The 15,209-nt window shown below is 41.3% G+C and overlaps 1 protein-coding gene across 5 annotated transcripts in view; it reads right to left on the bottom strand.

Annotated features, from left to right (window-relative positions):
* Positions 1–15,209, bottom strand: part of ERBB4 (erb-b2 receptor tyrosine kinase 4) — a 1,268,185-nt gene that overhangs the window by 306,089 nt on the left and 946,887 nt on the right. For all 5 annotated transcript variants that reach the window (XM_053283383.1, XM_053283386.1, XM_053283382.1 and 2 more), the window contains exons 9-11: positions 13,130–13,256; positions 6,249–6,322; positions 1,860–1,950 (exon numbers count right to left, since the gene is read on the bottom strand). In XM_053283383.1, coding sequence (XP_053139358.1) covers positions 1,860–1,950; positions 6,249–6,322; positions 13,130–13,256 — 292 coding nt within the window. The remainder of the gene's footprint in view (positions 1–1,859; positions 1,951–6,248; positions 6,323–13,129; positions 13,257–15,209) is intronic.

Here is a 15,209-nt window from a genome sequence, read left to right as displayed (position 1 = left end):
CCCTCCTTACAGCAACTTTTCTGCACATCAGTGTTCATATCTGAACATTTTTTTAAAAAAAATGGAACATGTAAGCTATTACAAGTTTCATATTCTATAATGCTGCTACAAATATCTCATCAATCTACCTACCATTTTAATATTCTTTTTAGTTTCAAAGACACTAAAAACCCATTCAGTATTAGAGCAACAGAAGTAAACTATGAATGACAAAACAGGTGCAACATCTAAAGGTCTTAGCTGGAAACTGGAGCACCAAATTAGAGATTGCAAAATTAATACATATTGCGACGGACAACATTCAAACCAACGTTAGGCACTGGAATGAACTGAAATGTATTTGTTCAGCCACAAGCCACAATAAAATTGACATAAATAAATTAAATAAAATGGATATGATAAAATTGAATAAGGCCATAATCATACAAGCCCAAAGTATCATTGATCCAAAATAAAATCAGGAACATGGATCTCTCTCTCTGAATTTCACCAAGGCTAACACAAAAATGGCCACTACCTGTATAACGGGTTTGGCTCATTATGGGCCTGGGGGGAAACTCATGTGTTCACCACGATGAGCCTCCCTGCATCCTGAACTTTGGCAGCATCACAAGAATACCTGAAGCTGGTAGTGATGAAAGATAACACAAGAGCATAAGAACAACCCTGCTGGATCAGGCCCACAGCCTATCTAGTCTAGCATTAGGGGTGTGCGAACCAGTCTGGTTTGAACCCTGGTTTGACATGAACCAAGGAAGTTCTAGTGGTCCAGGTTCAGATCAGACTCCCCCCCACTACAAGGGGGCGCCGGTTCAAATTATAACTGGACTGGCTCCAGTTCGGAACAGTTTGGGGATTTACTTGTAAAGGGGAATCCGGTGAGAATTTCCCTTTATGAGTAAAGGGACAGGGGAGCTTCCCTACTGCTAAAGGGGGTGAGAGGGGAACCAGGGGTCCCTCCCACTCCTGCTGGCCTCCTCCAGAGTAGCCTGGTTCAGGCCTCTGCAAATGCATGGAGGCCATTTTAGTGAGATCACTAAAGTGAAGTCAATTTATCTAAGCCCTTCTTAAAGCCATACAAGCTGCTGCATGAGTGCAGAGGCCCAAACTAAGCCACAGCTGGCCCAGGCTGCTCTGGAGGAGGCCGGTGGGGCTGGGGGGTTTGGCAAGTACTACTGACTCCTCTCTCACTCCCTTCAGTGGTAGGGAAGTCCCCCTGGCCCTTTTCTCATAAAGGGGAATCCTCACTGGATTCCCCTTTATGAGTAGACCCCAGAACCAGTCTGTGAACCAGTTCAAACTGGTCCAGTGGTCAACCAGACCGGGTCCAGTTCAACCGGAACCAGAACCAGACTGGGCTGGGTCGGCTTGAATCCGATTTGGATTGGAACCGAATTGGCCTGGCCAGTTCCATGCACATCCCTATCCAGTATCCTCTTGTTCCACACAATGGCCCACCAGACGCTCTGAGAAGCCCAAAGACAAGAGCTGAGGGCATGCCCTCACTCCTGCTGTTGCTCCCCTGCAACTGGTATTAAGAGGCATATTGCCTCTTAGGCTGGAGGTAGCCTATCATGCCCAGACTAGTAGCCATTGATATACTTGTCCTCCATAAATTTATCTAAGCCCTTCTTCAAGCCATCCAAGCTGGAACCACACCTTGTGGCAGAGAATTCCATAGGTTAATTATGCATTGCACATGTAATAATCCATACCCGAATCAGGCAACCTAATATTAAGGAACCAAATATGTGGCCAAACATTGTAATGTAGGAATTCAACATACTTTAACCAAATTATAATTTCTGAGTGTTGATGATGAAGTGAGATACGAAGAAAAATGAAAAAGGATATCCCACCTGTACAGTGCTCTTCCACCTATGGTAACCAGATTAGACAACACACTGAAATCTGTCATGTTTTGAGGCCATGATTGTATATTCAGGAAGCCTAAGGAGGATGAAGACAGAAGTGTTAAAGATTGCTTCCACTGCAGTCATAGCTTCACTACTACATTTTTAAAATCTGACTGTGCAATCCCTTCAAGCAAGAGGCATTTGGTGGCTGCCCAGTCTGTGAATTTGCAGCAAAATACACACTTGTGCAGCATTTGATGGTGTTCCTCCACAGATGAAAACATGATATCAAAGACTGTAATTTAAAGTCTCATAGTAAAAAGCAACAGAGTTGTGGCACCTTGAAGTTCAACAAATGTACTGTGGAATAATGTTTTATGGGGCACTTCATCAGATGCCTGAAATGGTCACCTAAATGGATAGAAATCCTGCTCTTCCTCCAAGGAGCCCAGAGTGGTATACTACATACTTACGTTTCTCCTCACAACAACCCTGTGAAGTTCTCCTCACAACAACCCTGTGAGAGCCAGCGTGGTGCAGTGGTTAGAGTGCTGGACTAGGACCAGGGAGACCCGAGTTCAAATCCCCATTCAGCCATGATACTAGCTAGGTGACTCTGGGCCAGTCACTTCTCTCTCAGCCTAACCTAATTCACAGGGTTGTTGTGAGGAGAAACTTCTGGGCTCCTTGGAGGGTTCCTTGGAGGAAGAGCGGGATATAAAATGTAAAAATAAATAAATAGGTTAGGCTGAGAGAGAATTGACTGGCCCAGAGTCACCCACCAAGTCCTCATGGCTGAATGGGGATTTGAACTTGGATCTCCCCAGTCCTAGTCCATCACTCTAACCACTACACCACACTGGCTCTATGAGAATTACTATGAGAACAGAGAAGAAGAAAAATGAAATAGATTTTTAAAAAGAGAGGCCAAATGGTCAAACAATGCTAGCGATAAATGTAGCTGCTTGACCTATTCACCTCACTTTGCAAAAACCTAATGAGTTGGATCCAGGGATCCACAAGAGCAGAACTGAGCATGAAACAAACCTTTCCTACCTCTCCTCTGCCCTGCAGCCCCTGGCACTTCCCCATAAAGCTGATCCTGAGGATCCAAAGAACCTCAAGAATATGATGATTAGTGGAGAAGAGGGTTGCCAATGGAAGGGGGAACCTATAGAATCCATGCCCTTCCCCTTAGGCAAGTGCAAGCAGTCTTCCTCTCAAAGAAACTGTCCTTGGGATCCCACCTAATATATTTTTATTAAAATCAAATAACAAAAATCATTTTTAAAACTAAAATCAACTACTTTATCCAACCTGCTGCTTGATGCCAGAAAGCCAGTGTTAGAGACCCCAAACAGAGAACCCTAACACATGGCTGTCCAGCCTCTGCTTGAAGACTTCTAGTGAGAGAGAACCATCTCCACCCCCACACCCCCAGGAGATTGGTTGTTCCATTGTCAAAGTGTTCTTACTGGTAAGAAGTTTATTCTACTGTTAAAATGAAACCTACCCTCCTGCAACTTAAGCCCATGCAATCTAGTCCTGTCCTCTGGGGGAGAAGTGAACAAATCTTTGCTCTCTTCTATGGGATAGCCCCAGCTAAGCGGGCAAAGAGGCTCCTCCTTTTAAAGAGATGCCTCTGCTAAGAGGCTTTCTTATATATAGCAAAGGGAAAGTAACTGTCCCTATTCAGTCCATCATAGTCTATCTATCCAGTGGCTGCTGCTGTTATCTCAAGTGTGTTTAGATTATGAGCACTTTTGGACAGGGAACCATTTCCTCACATCTTTGCTCTATAAACCACTCGGAGAACATTTTTACTAAAAAGCATTACATAAATATATTTATATTTATATTTATAAAAATGTATGATCCTAAGGGGCATATTTATGGAGATTAAAAAGTGCTTCCAGGAAAAGGAGAGATTAGAGGAAATTTCCCCCCTCCTCTATGCACAAGCACCCATATTGTGCTTGTTATTATTAATGAATTAACAAAAATGAATTATTAATCACAGTGCAGGTGCAGCATCTCCACAACATTAGTCAGCATATTGGCTAGTATTATCATTTAGCCTGCATTTGACCACTCTGCTAACACAAATATCATGGGGAACTTCGTCAAATGCTGTGCTGAAATTAAGATAAATTCTGTCCCAGCATTTTCACAATCCACTAAACTAGTGACTCAATAAAAAAGAGAGAGTATTAGTCCAGCAGGATTTATTCTAGACAAATCCAAGCTGACTGCCCCTAATTAGTGCATTCTAATAATTTTTACTAATCACTTAGAAAAATACCAATTAAAGGATTTCATTGTATTATGATGATATGACAATTCCACACAATCATATGCTTTTTCATTGTGCAAAAAAATTATATCCCCTTCTTGATTCATTTCTTTCTCCATATTAATAACATCTACCAGTTCTCTGATATCTGTGGACATTTTTCATAGTAACATAAAACCTGTCTGATCATCATCAACTATTATCTTAATCTAATAGCTAAAACAGTGGAGCTTATTTTAAAATCTTAGTTGAAAAGAGTTATCAGTATCTTTGATTCTAGTTTTGATGACTTTCTCTTGATTTTGTTAATAATATTATCTGAGCCTCTTCCCATTCTGTTGTCATTTTATTTCAGTTAATACAGTAATTAAGAGTGTTGTATACAGGTTCCAGAAAAAGTTGTTGTTGTTGTTGTTATTAAACTCATCTGACAGGCCATCAATACCTGGGGATTTATTCTTTTTAAAGTTCTTAATGGTACATCTAATTTTGTTCAAAAATACTGCAGTTTCCATTATCTGAACAGCCTTACCTGAAAATCTAGGGGTTTATTAAGAGAGAGAGAGAAATCCTAATGGAGCTAATCACATTAAGTCAGGGTCAATTTCATTGCCATATCAGTCATGGGCCATAACGGAACTGCAAAATCTAGTACATAAATTGGTAACACAAACCATATGTTTAAAAATTGTTGCAATAGGGCAAGAATAAGTCGAACAATTTGTTTTGCTTACTGTAAATCATAATAGCAATTCACAATATGCGACTTAATGAAAACATTCCAAGATTTTAATAATGCTAAAAAATGATCGAAGTAGTATTTTAAAGGTCAGTTGACCTAAACAGTACTTTAGAGTACTTTGAATGATACTTTGAAGATCTGACTAATTTTTGTTACCTGACAGTAACTGGGGAAGAAACTTATTCCTAATCAATACGTGGCATTTAAAAAAGTAATGCTCAAGATTCTCAGTTTGTCCTGTGCTGCAGAAATTGACATCATATGGAACAAAGGTAAATCTCCCTTCCATTACCAATTTTGGCATCAGATTAAACATCAGCAGGGGAACAAACAGATGGCTGAGGGAAGTTTGAAGTATTATGAGGCAAATTGTTTTACAGTTCCTTCCAAAGTGCTTGCAATTTTGCCCTCATACATAATTGGGGTCATTAGATTCCACACCCGCCTTCTCAAGTCTTAGAAGTCTCACTAATAACACTTCAGGTTTGTTCCCAAATTCATTCAAAAAGGGGTAGTCCAGTATATTTTTCTGCCTGAGGCCCTCCCCATCCCCATGAATGAGCAGGATGTGGAAGGGCAGCAACAGTGGATGGTGGAGCGGCTCACGGGGTAGCAGGGGCACCGAGTGCCTGAGAAGAGCGTCTCACCTGCTTCATGAGAAGGCCACCCCGTATATAATTATATGAATTCACTATTGCATACATTTGCTAGCATTCCAAGTGCACTTTAGGAAGCTCTAATCTCTTCCAAACAATTGAATCACCGGTCCTCATATACAGTATTTCTGATTGCTCAGTCAGGGAAGTCAGTGTTTGGTCATGAACATTGTTTTCTGTTTTTAAAGTTTAGACGAGTTCTTGAGGAAAATTCATTTGCTAACTGCTTCACTAACATCCCAGGCTAACCAATTCCCAGTGTTAGGCTGAGTTGGAAGTATTATCTAAGTGCTGGCTTGATCATCATGTGCTTTTAAGCACCCCACACGTGCAGGAAAAGTCTCTGATAAGAGGGGTATTTGCAATTAGGGAAGGTTTAAAATACTAATATTAGCATACTGTATTTATAGTGCTTTAAATCTTCAAATGACTTCCTATAGATTATCTCAGTAATCACAATGCTAGATGGGTCAGTGTTAACTCTGTATTGAAAATCCAGGGTGCAGGCAACACAGCTAAGACTAAAAGAACAGCAGCTTACCTCCTCAGAAAGTATACTTCAAAAAAAAAGAAAAAAGATTTGTACCAGAGACTTCTTGCTCTTAGCAAGTTCTCTTATGGGTACATGAATTTTTTTAAAAAATAGAAAATACAAAATAAGTTAAGCACTTAAACGATGTAATAACAGAATTGTAGGTTACCTGTTATCTCCCTCACTGTTTGGAAGACATTTAGATTCTGCGGGTCAAGTGCATCAATTTTGTGATAGGGGTCCCTGAAAGATAATGATGGCATATGGTCATGATCTGAATATGAAATTACTAACAACCAATCATGCTGAAAAAGCTACACCAAATCCTCTTGCACATCACCATATAACATATGCTTATATATCATATAATCAGAAAGATGGTGCTCAGGAGGATGCTATGATAGGCTATTGATAGCTCAAAGCTGAAGTAACTTCCCAAGTTACCCCTGGCTGCTTACAGAAAACGTATGTGCCCAGATGATCTAGTGCCAAATCTCAGTGGGTGGGAGGAAAGGTATGAGGCAATGTCGGAGGGGGTCTGCATGAGGGAAGGGAGGACTTGAAGGGTTGTGTGAATGAGAGGGGGAAGAGAACTCTTCTCTGGCATGTATTAAAATTCAAGGTGAGAGAAGCTGATGCAAGCATTACAAGCCCCCCGAGGTCTCTATATGCTAGCCAGGAAATGCAAGTTTTGATGACTTCACTCTGTATATGAAACACTGAGCAATGCCAGCTTAATGAAGCAATCTTGCCAGCATTGCCATTAATACTTTACAAACTGATGTATTAGACATAGTAAATAATACAAAGTAACATCTTCATTCAGAAAGCCATATTTTTAAAATACCTATTCCATTTCTTTTACATTTTGAATCTGAAAAAATAACTTTCCTCAATCCACACTTCCCTCGTCATCTTTCCACGGGATCAGACAACATGAGTAACATATTTCCACTTAGATAAAATTCAGTTAATTCAAGGAAGCATATTTCTGCACTCTGCAGAAAACATCATGTCTTTGTGAGTATTAGTATTTAAATGAATGAATTTAAGAGTATATTTAATGAATTAAAATTTAAATATTGTCAGAACCAGAGTAGCTAAAGATAAGATGCCCAACACAAGTATGCATTAATGAAATCAGCGCAAAAAAGGATTACTTCAAAGTTACTTTTTGCTATGCTGTCACTGAAACAACTTGAATAAGTGCTAGTGATCTCAGCTTTACTGTTGTCTTATGATGTGGCACTTTAAATTTTGTTGTGAGCTGCCTTGGGGGCCCTGAGTGTGCCTGAGAAGTGGGATATAAGTGCAAGGCAGACAGACAGACAGACAGAGTTCATGATTAACCAGTAAGGAAAAAAAATATGCAAATGAAAGCTGAATTTTGGAATTCCTTGGCTCAGAATACAATCCTTGGCAATTCATCATGTTAGCCTTATATAAGGGGTGAGCATTATAACCCTAAGCTCTTTCCCTGCTTCTATTTTAAAATCTCACACAAGTCTTCAGCCATGCACCTACAAATCTTCAGTGCTCCTCCTGCTCAACTGCTTTTCTTCTTGCTGCTGTTCTGTTGGCAGCAGGGGCAGAAGAGACAAAAGGAGGAATCTCTCTCTCTCTCTCTCTCCTGTGTGTGTGGCACTTGAGGCTTCTGTGGCTTTCTGGGAAATTGTCTTGTTCCTAGATAATTCAAAGAGAACCTGGATGAGGAGTAGGGGGAGCTTTCACTCAGTATTAGAATAAAAGCTGGAAATTTTAAAAAAAATTGAAGAATGGCAGGCCACATATCCATCAGTGCCACTCCAGAAACAGGATCAAGGGATTTGGGACCTCAGCATCCAAGGAGAAATTTGGTTGAGGAACATCCAAAAATCATCATCCCTACTTCCTGCATAGATCTGGTTGTGGGATTTGAGAAATCAAAACTGCACAGACATACCTCCAACTTGGAATTCAGATGTGACAGGAAACTGGAGGTCCCTTCACCTCCAGTTTCTGTACCCACACGTCCAGATGCGGGAAACCAGTGTTTGCAGCAAAAAGGGACCCATGGTTTCCCTCCCTGAACTCCATTCCAAACCTTCAGTTAAGTGGAGTTTCTGCAAACTCAATTTCTGCAGCACCTGCATTACATCCAAACACTGGCACCACAGTTTCAGCCCCATGGAACCAGAGTTGAGGGAGAAGCTCCTCCCTCACTCCAACTGCCATTGGCCACTGCGGCTGTCCTTCATTAAAGAAGGAAGCTCCAGCAGGCAGTTCCTCCTCCTCTCTGCAGTCAGTGTGACTGTAGAGAGGCAGCTCTCTATTTCATCCAAATGTGAATGGGAGAGAAGGGGGAGAGGGGATGCAGAACCGTGGGTCCATTGGATCCATGGTTCAGCATTACATCCAAAAGGTGGCTACTTAGTCACCACACAGCTCAGTGTTATTGATCAGTATGTGATTTCTTTTGAGAGCAAAAGTTGGCTTCCTTTCAGTAGGGATGTGCAAGCTGGCCATTTGGCCAGTTTGTTTTGAATTCAGAGCAGATTTGACCTGGCCCAGACCAGCTTCAGCCAAACTGAGTCCAGTCAGGTTCGGACATTGAACTGGGCCAAACCAGCTTGTGGAATGGTTCATGGATACTTATAAATGGGAATCCTTGATGATTTCCCTTCCCCTAAATGGGGTATACCTAATCCCTATCCTAAAGGCATCGGGGGGTGGCAAGAGAAAAGGGCTTCTGTACCTTTAGCGGAGGTGCTGAGCTACCTTCTCCAACCCCCTGCCAGCCTCCTGAATGACAGCCCGGGCTGGCTGCAGCCCGGTACAGGTCTCCACACAGGGACAAGATATCTTGGAGACAGATCTCATAGACTCAGCAACACAATGAAGAAACAGGGGTCATTTCCAGGTGTTATTATGAGGTGAGCAGGAGGGAAATGGAATGTTCACAGGAAACACCAAAGGAGTGACTAAAGATTATGTGGTTTAGGCCTTCCTCTGCTATCCCTGCCATGGTTTACAATCTGTTTCATGCAACCATTTTCATTTTCATCAAGGATTACAGTTTTTAATTTTGCTTTTTACTCAGTGTGAGCCTGCTAAAGAGAGCCTGCCACCTCAAAAATATTTCAAGGCAGGGCAAGAAAGTCTAGTCTTGTGTGCATTTTCCCAGCATAAGCAGTGCATGACACAGTGGTTCAATTTGTGACTTATCAAGATGCCTGAATTGACGTATCATGGTTTCCAATCAGCCAGCAAACCAGACTCCGAAACCATGGCTTGAAGAGAATTTTCAGATCACGATTTGTGCTAACTGTGGTTTGGTGTGATATGTGAATGATCAAAGGATACTTAAGGCTTTTGCTTTGTCACAGGAGAACAGTGTGCTAAACAAATGGAAATGTTTAGTAGATGGGAATGAAAGCAGATAAGCAACTGTAAAGCAAGGATGTATCTGGAATCCTTCTGGTCTGTATTATAGTTTCTGGAATTGCAAATTACGTTGTCTTCTTTCCAAAGCAGAACTGATACTTTAGGAATCCTTCATGGTTCTGTTTTTCACTAGTGGATTTTGTACAGAGCTCTGTGCACACATGGTGTGCTGCAGCTATCAGAGGTGATTTGGGTTTGTTTTTTTCAGTTCATGTGTGACCATCTACATTGCTAATGCACATGTGCTCATTGGTAAAACATTGAGAAAATGTGAGTGTATGTATATTTGAAACAAGACTCTTTTTGTATGGTGTTTTACAGATGCCAGGAATGCATGTGCACATTGTTAAACATCAAAGGGCCAGTTCACATGAACACTGCCCCAAAACGCAAAGAGGAGCAGAGATGCACCAAGAGTGTGCCCACTCCAAAATCAGTGAAGTTCATCCCAACACACTGTCTAAAAAGGGGTTTGGAGACATTCAGATTAACAGTCCCCACCCATGTTTGAAAGACACCCCGACAGTGTGTTGGGATGTTCTTTAGTGACATCAGAGCAGTTGTATTCTTGGCATGTCCCTGCTCCTCTTCAGGTGTTGGGGCCATCTTCATGCAAACCAGTCCCATAAAGAATCTTGATGCAATCATATCACTTCAAGATTATTTTAATGCATTTTTATCAATGAGCATATGTGCATCAGTAAATGTAAATAAATAACAGTGTGGTGTAATAGTTAGAATATTACACTAGGAGTAGGAAGTTAAAATCCCCACAACCATGAAACTAATTGAGTGACCCTGGGCCAGTCCTCATTTCTCAACCTGATCTACCTCACAGCTTTTTTTGTACATTGTTGTATAGGTTCCTTGCAGCTTCAGCTCCCCAGCTGCAACATGAGGATAATAATACTTTCCTACTGTAAGTGTTCTTTTAAGGATGACAACTGTGCAGTGCTCAGAGCTCTTGAAAGTGCTTTACAAATACTAAATTTTAATTAAGCATTATGTTATATTGAAGAAGTCTGTATTGCATGTTGAATGGTTTTAAATGAAGTTGTGTGTTTTTTTAAAAAGACATTGATAATTAACATCTGCTGTTGAAGTGTTTCCCTACTACAGGATTCCCTATCATTTAAAAGTTTGCTTCCAGCAAATTCATCCTGAATACATGCATTTATTCAAACACCCTGAATTCATACTGTGAATTGTAAATCTACATTTTATGCTACTGCTCTATCGTGTCAACTTTCTGTAATGCTCACATTAATACTGTGATGATGAGTGCACTTCTCCTTATAAATTCAAGACTGTAAATATACTTTGTAAGACTCAGTTTAAAAAGCCAAGCTAACCTAATTTAATTACATTTCTGTTCTTTAGAATAGGAAAGACTTGTGGTCTTCAAAGTTGGTTTTAATGTGATGCTGAAGGTACATAAGGAAAGACGTTACTTAAAATTTTTCTTTCAGGATGCGAAGGGCTTTTCACACACTGGGCAGGATCCAAAGGACTACATACTAGACATCTGCACACATACCAAAAGAGGTGTACATGAATCAAATTTTGCAATTCAATTTGAGCTCTAATAACAAAAAAAAGGAATTGATTAGTCTGTCCAGCTATCTCAATGAATCAACCAAGGCCAATTTTTCCAAGGACAGCTAGAAAAACAGGCCTCAAAATGGTGCCATTTTTTCAGGGGAGAGCTGGTCTGTCGATTGGGGTTGGCAGGTAGCCAGCCCTCTGCTCCAGACTTAACATGTGTGTTTGCCTGCCTCAGAGGACTGGTCCACCTGGTCACATCAGGACATTTTGAGAGTCATTTTTCCGTGGAGAGATGTCTACCAATTCAGGTTGGCAGCTAGACCAGCCCTGCTCCAGACTTAGCGTGTCTGCCCACCTGACCTGGTAGACCAGTCATCCGAGGTGAGCTGACACTTTAAGTCCAGAGTGAAGGGCTGGCCTACCCACTGACCCCTATTGGTAGACCAGCTCTCCACAGATAAATGATCCTCAAAATGTCCCGATGTGACCAGGTGGGCCAGTCCTCAAATGGCACTCGAACCACCCAAATCAATTCAGGTCGAATTTGGGATGATTCACTTAGACCAGGCCTGCTCAACTTTGGCCTTCCTGCAGATGTTGGCATACAAGTCCCACAATCCCTGGCTATCGGCCACTGTGGCTGGGGATTATGGGAGTTGTCACCCAAAAACAGCTGGGGGGCAAAGCTGAACAGGCCTGTCTAGAGCCTGAATCAGGCCTTTTATTTTGAGAGCAATTTAATTTGAAGTTGAATCCCCAAATTGACCCCAATTCAACCTGAACTGATTGAGGTTGAATTGAATTGCACATCACTACACGCCAGGACTTACTAGTCCCACCAGAGCTATTCACACTCCTCAAATAGCTGCCTCTTGGCAGCAGCTTCTAATACAATGTAATAAACTGCAGTCAGAGGTAGGAACTGCAAAAGGTCCTGTGTGTGAGCTTGAAGCATTTGGGGATGTTCAATGCTTCATGAAACACAGTTTAATGATTGGGATGAGAGGATTTTTCCTGCATTATTCCATAGGTTCACTCTGACAGGCGTTCTATGTTGCCGGACTTCTGGGTTAACTTGAAAACTTCTAAAATTGTCAGAATTGGTACATGTGCTATCCTGTTTCCCTCTGAGAGGTTACCAAGGCACACCATCCCATATGCACTTCTGATTAAATCAGCATGGGGGGAAAGGTATAACACATTTACAACAGAATTCCTTTTTGCACTGTTATTTACTCAATGCACGTGTGAATGCACACTGATATACATTGGAAATCTGTAAGAAAACTGTGGCACCGGTCTAAACAAAGTCTTTCTATATAAATTTTATGTTTAGCAATTTGAATATATACACAATTTGAATATATATATATATATATATATATATATAGAGAGAGAGAGAGAGAGAGAGAGAGAGAGAGAGAGAGAGAGAGAGAGAGAGAGAAGCAGGGAGGAGATGGCAGATTGTGAACAATTAGGTCATTCTGAATCTCCAAACTTGGAAAGCAATTTGGATTGGGAGAATTTAATAAGCACCCCATATGGCAAATCTGGGCAAAGGGGGAGAGAAATGAAGAAGTTGGAGTTTGCATTGTAACAGACCCTCCAGATGTTTTTTCTTCTCCAAAGAGCAGTGTATAGAGAAGGCACAAGCAACAATAAGTCCCTGCCACCCCTACACATGCCCCTCTCTATCTGTCAGTACATTTCCCCCCAGAGCCCATTTCATTCAAAATAGGCTCACAAAATCTCAGCAGTCTTGATCAGGTTTCTCAAATCCCACAAGATATTTGTGGCAAAAACAAAACCAGAGTTATGCAGAACCTGGATTTCAAGTCTAGATTCAGGAATCTTGGGATTCCTTTTGATCTTACCTTTTTGATGTGTGAGTCCAGGTGCCCATTCTGTGTTTTAGTAACATCAGAAGATCTGGGCCACATGAGTTCACAACATGGGTCCTTTCCATGCCAGCATTGCCCCGGGTCCCAAGAGAAGCAACACTGCCCCCATATTGCATCCCAACATTCAAAGACACAAAAGGAGCACAATCTACTTGGGTTTGTTTAGAATCTTTGCACTCACCCATGAATTCCAGTGATAAGGAAAATCAGGTTTCCATTGATCTTGGTGCAGTTGACAAACTTGTCAATGTTATTGGAATCTACAGTTTGAGCATGCATCAAACTTCCTGTACCTATGCCATCACACGCTGAAAAAAAAAGAAAAGAAAGAACTTTAAAAAATATATGCATTCAGGTATTTGTATTTTTTGATGCTATCAAATGCACAAAGGGGCTTAAAGCTTAAGCCAGTTCATAGTTAGTCGGGCAGGGGACGGGGACTAATCCAATTCCCTGGAATCTGACCTCAGCAGAGAAAGCTTGCCTATCCTAAGTTGGGGCACAAGGTTCAATCACAGAATGCTGACCATCAATGCTGCTGTAGATCAAGTGGAAGTTCAGTTGGATAAAATGAAAATCCTCGCACAAAAAATTAGGCAGGAAGTTATCAGTATGTTGGTATTGGTGGAAGTGAAGGGGACGCAGAGAATTATTTGTTAGTAGGCTGGAAAATACATAGCATAAGGACAAAGAGGTAGTGAGCACTACTTGTGGTGAGAGAGCAGTTGTGGAGCCAAGGAAATAGCTGTACCTAATTTACACAAGTTAATGTGAAATAATTCGCTGGTAGCTTTGCTCATATTATTGTTATTATTATTATTAGTTATTGTTATTATTATTATTAGTCTAACAAGAAACTTCAAGGAAGTCGCCAGCAACAGCCATTAGAGGGATGCTGTGCTGGGGCTGAATAGGGCCAGTTGACCTCTCCCTGCTAAATGTAAAGAGAACCACTACTTTGAAAGGTGCCTGCTTGCCAGGTTAGCAGGGGTAAGCTAACCTAGCCTCTAAAGCCATATATTTCACTGGACTGTGACACAATTTAAGGCCACAGTAGGCCAGGATATTCTTATAAAGCATCCTGGAAAGCAGTTCTTAAAAAGACAACACCATTGTGAGTGTCTCTGCACACATATTTGTGTGTTTTGAGAAAATGCTATTTCTGACAGCAGTGCTAGGAGTTTGATTCGACCTCCACATACAGTGACATCATGCAGGATGAGGAAGAAAGCCAGACAGATGAGTCATATCTTCTAGGCCACATCCGTTTGCAAAGGTTGGAATTATTGCTATCTAAAAACCTAGCACTGAAGCCCAGTCATTGCAACTGGATTAAGATGGAATTCTCCCACTTCTTTGCCTGGTTTATAAATTAGGCAATGTGACAACTTATATTTTGCTCTGCCTTACAAGGGTTGTGTGGAAGTATTTAAGAACTTCCCTCCCAACACAAATATCACATAAACCTTGCAAAATTGTTCCTAACCTATACTTTGCATTAGAATTGTCATAGTGCTTCTTGGCAAGCCCAATAAGAGTAATCCAAGGAACCAGCTCATAAGCTACAACATATTAAACAAATTTTGCTTATATTTTGTATCTAAAAACTGCATCCAGATGTTCTGATGCTCTGCCTAACAGCATGGTGGATTGACTCCTGAACAAAATTCTTCTATACCAGAGGAAATCTTCTACTAGGAGCGAGTGGCTTCATTTTAAACATTATGCAAGTAAACAGGGTTTTCAGCCTGACCACGCCACTATCAAGGATGTGTTTCTCTACCTTACAGATCTGAAGTCTCAAGGTTTGGCCAGTGTGTCTCTCAAAGTGCATTTGGCTGCATTATCCTCTAGACATCCAAGTTACGAGGGGAAAACTCTTTTTTCACACTCAAAAAGTAAGGCTTAACTAAAGGGCCTTTAAAAACCTGTACCCACCGGTTCACACGCCTATTGAGCCCTGGAGTATATCTCTGGTCCTTTCATCTTTGACTGAGGCCTCCTTTGAACCTATGAGTTTTGCCTCCACCAAGCTGGTGACTATGAAAATGAGTGGGTCCTGAGCAGGCACATTACCCATTCTTATGGATCTCGACGGATCTCGATCCAGATCTTGAGGTTGTGAAATAGCATAGAGCAACAGTGCACATGTCTGCCTCTGTTCCTATGAATTGGGGGACAAACTAAATGTGAAAGGGAAGTCAAGAATCTGCCCTGGTCCCATGTAAAATGGGAATGTGCAGGTGAGGAGGGTGAAGCCA

This window comes from Hemicordylus capensis, chromosome 1 (assembly GCF_027244095.1).
Source record: "Hemicordylus capensis ecotype Gifberg chromosome 1, rHemCap1.1.pri, whole genome shotgun sequence".
In the NCBI taxonomy this organism is placed as follows: domain Eukaryota; kingdom Metazoa; phylum Chordata; class Lepidosauria; order Squamata; family Cordylidae; genus Hemicordylus; species Hemicordylus capensis.
Note: the sequence above shows the minus strand (reverse complement) of the source record. Positions and strands in the feature narration are given on the sequence as shown.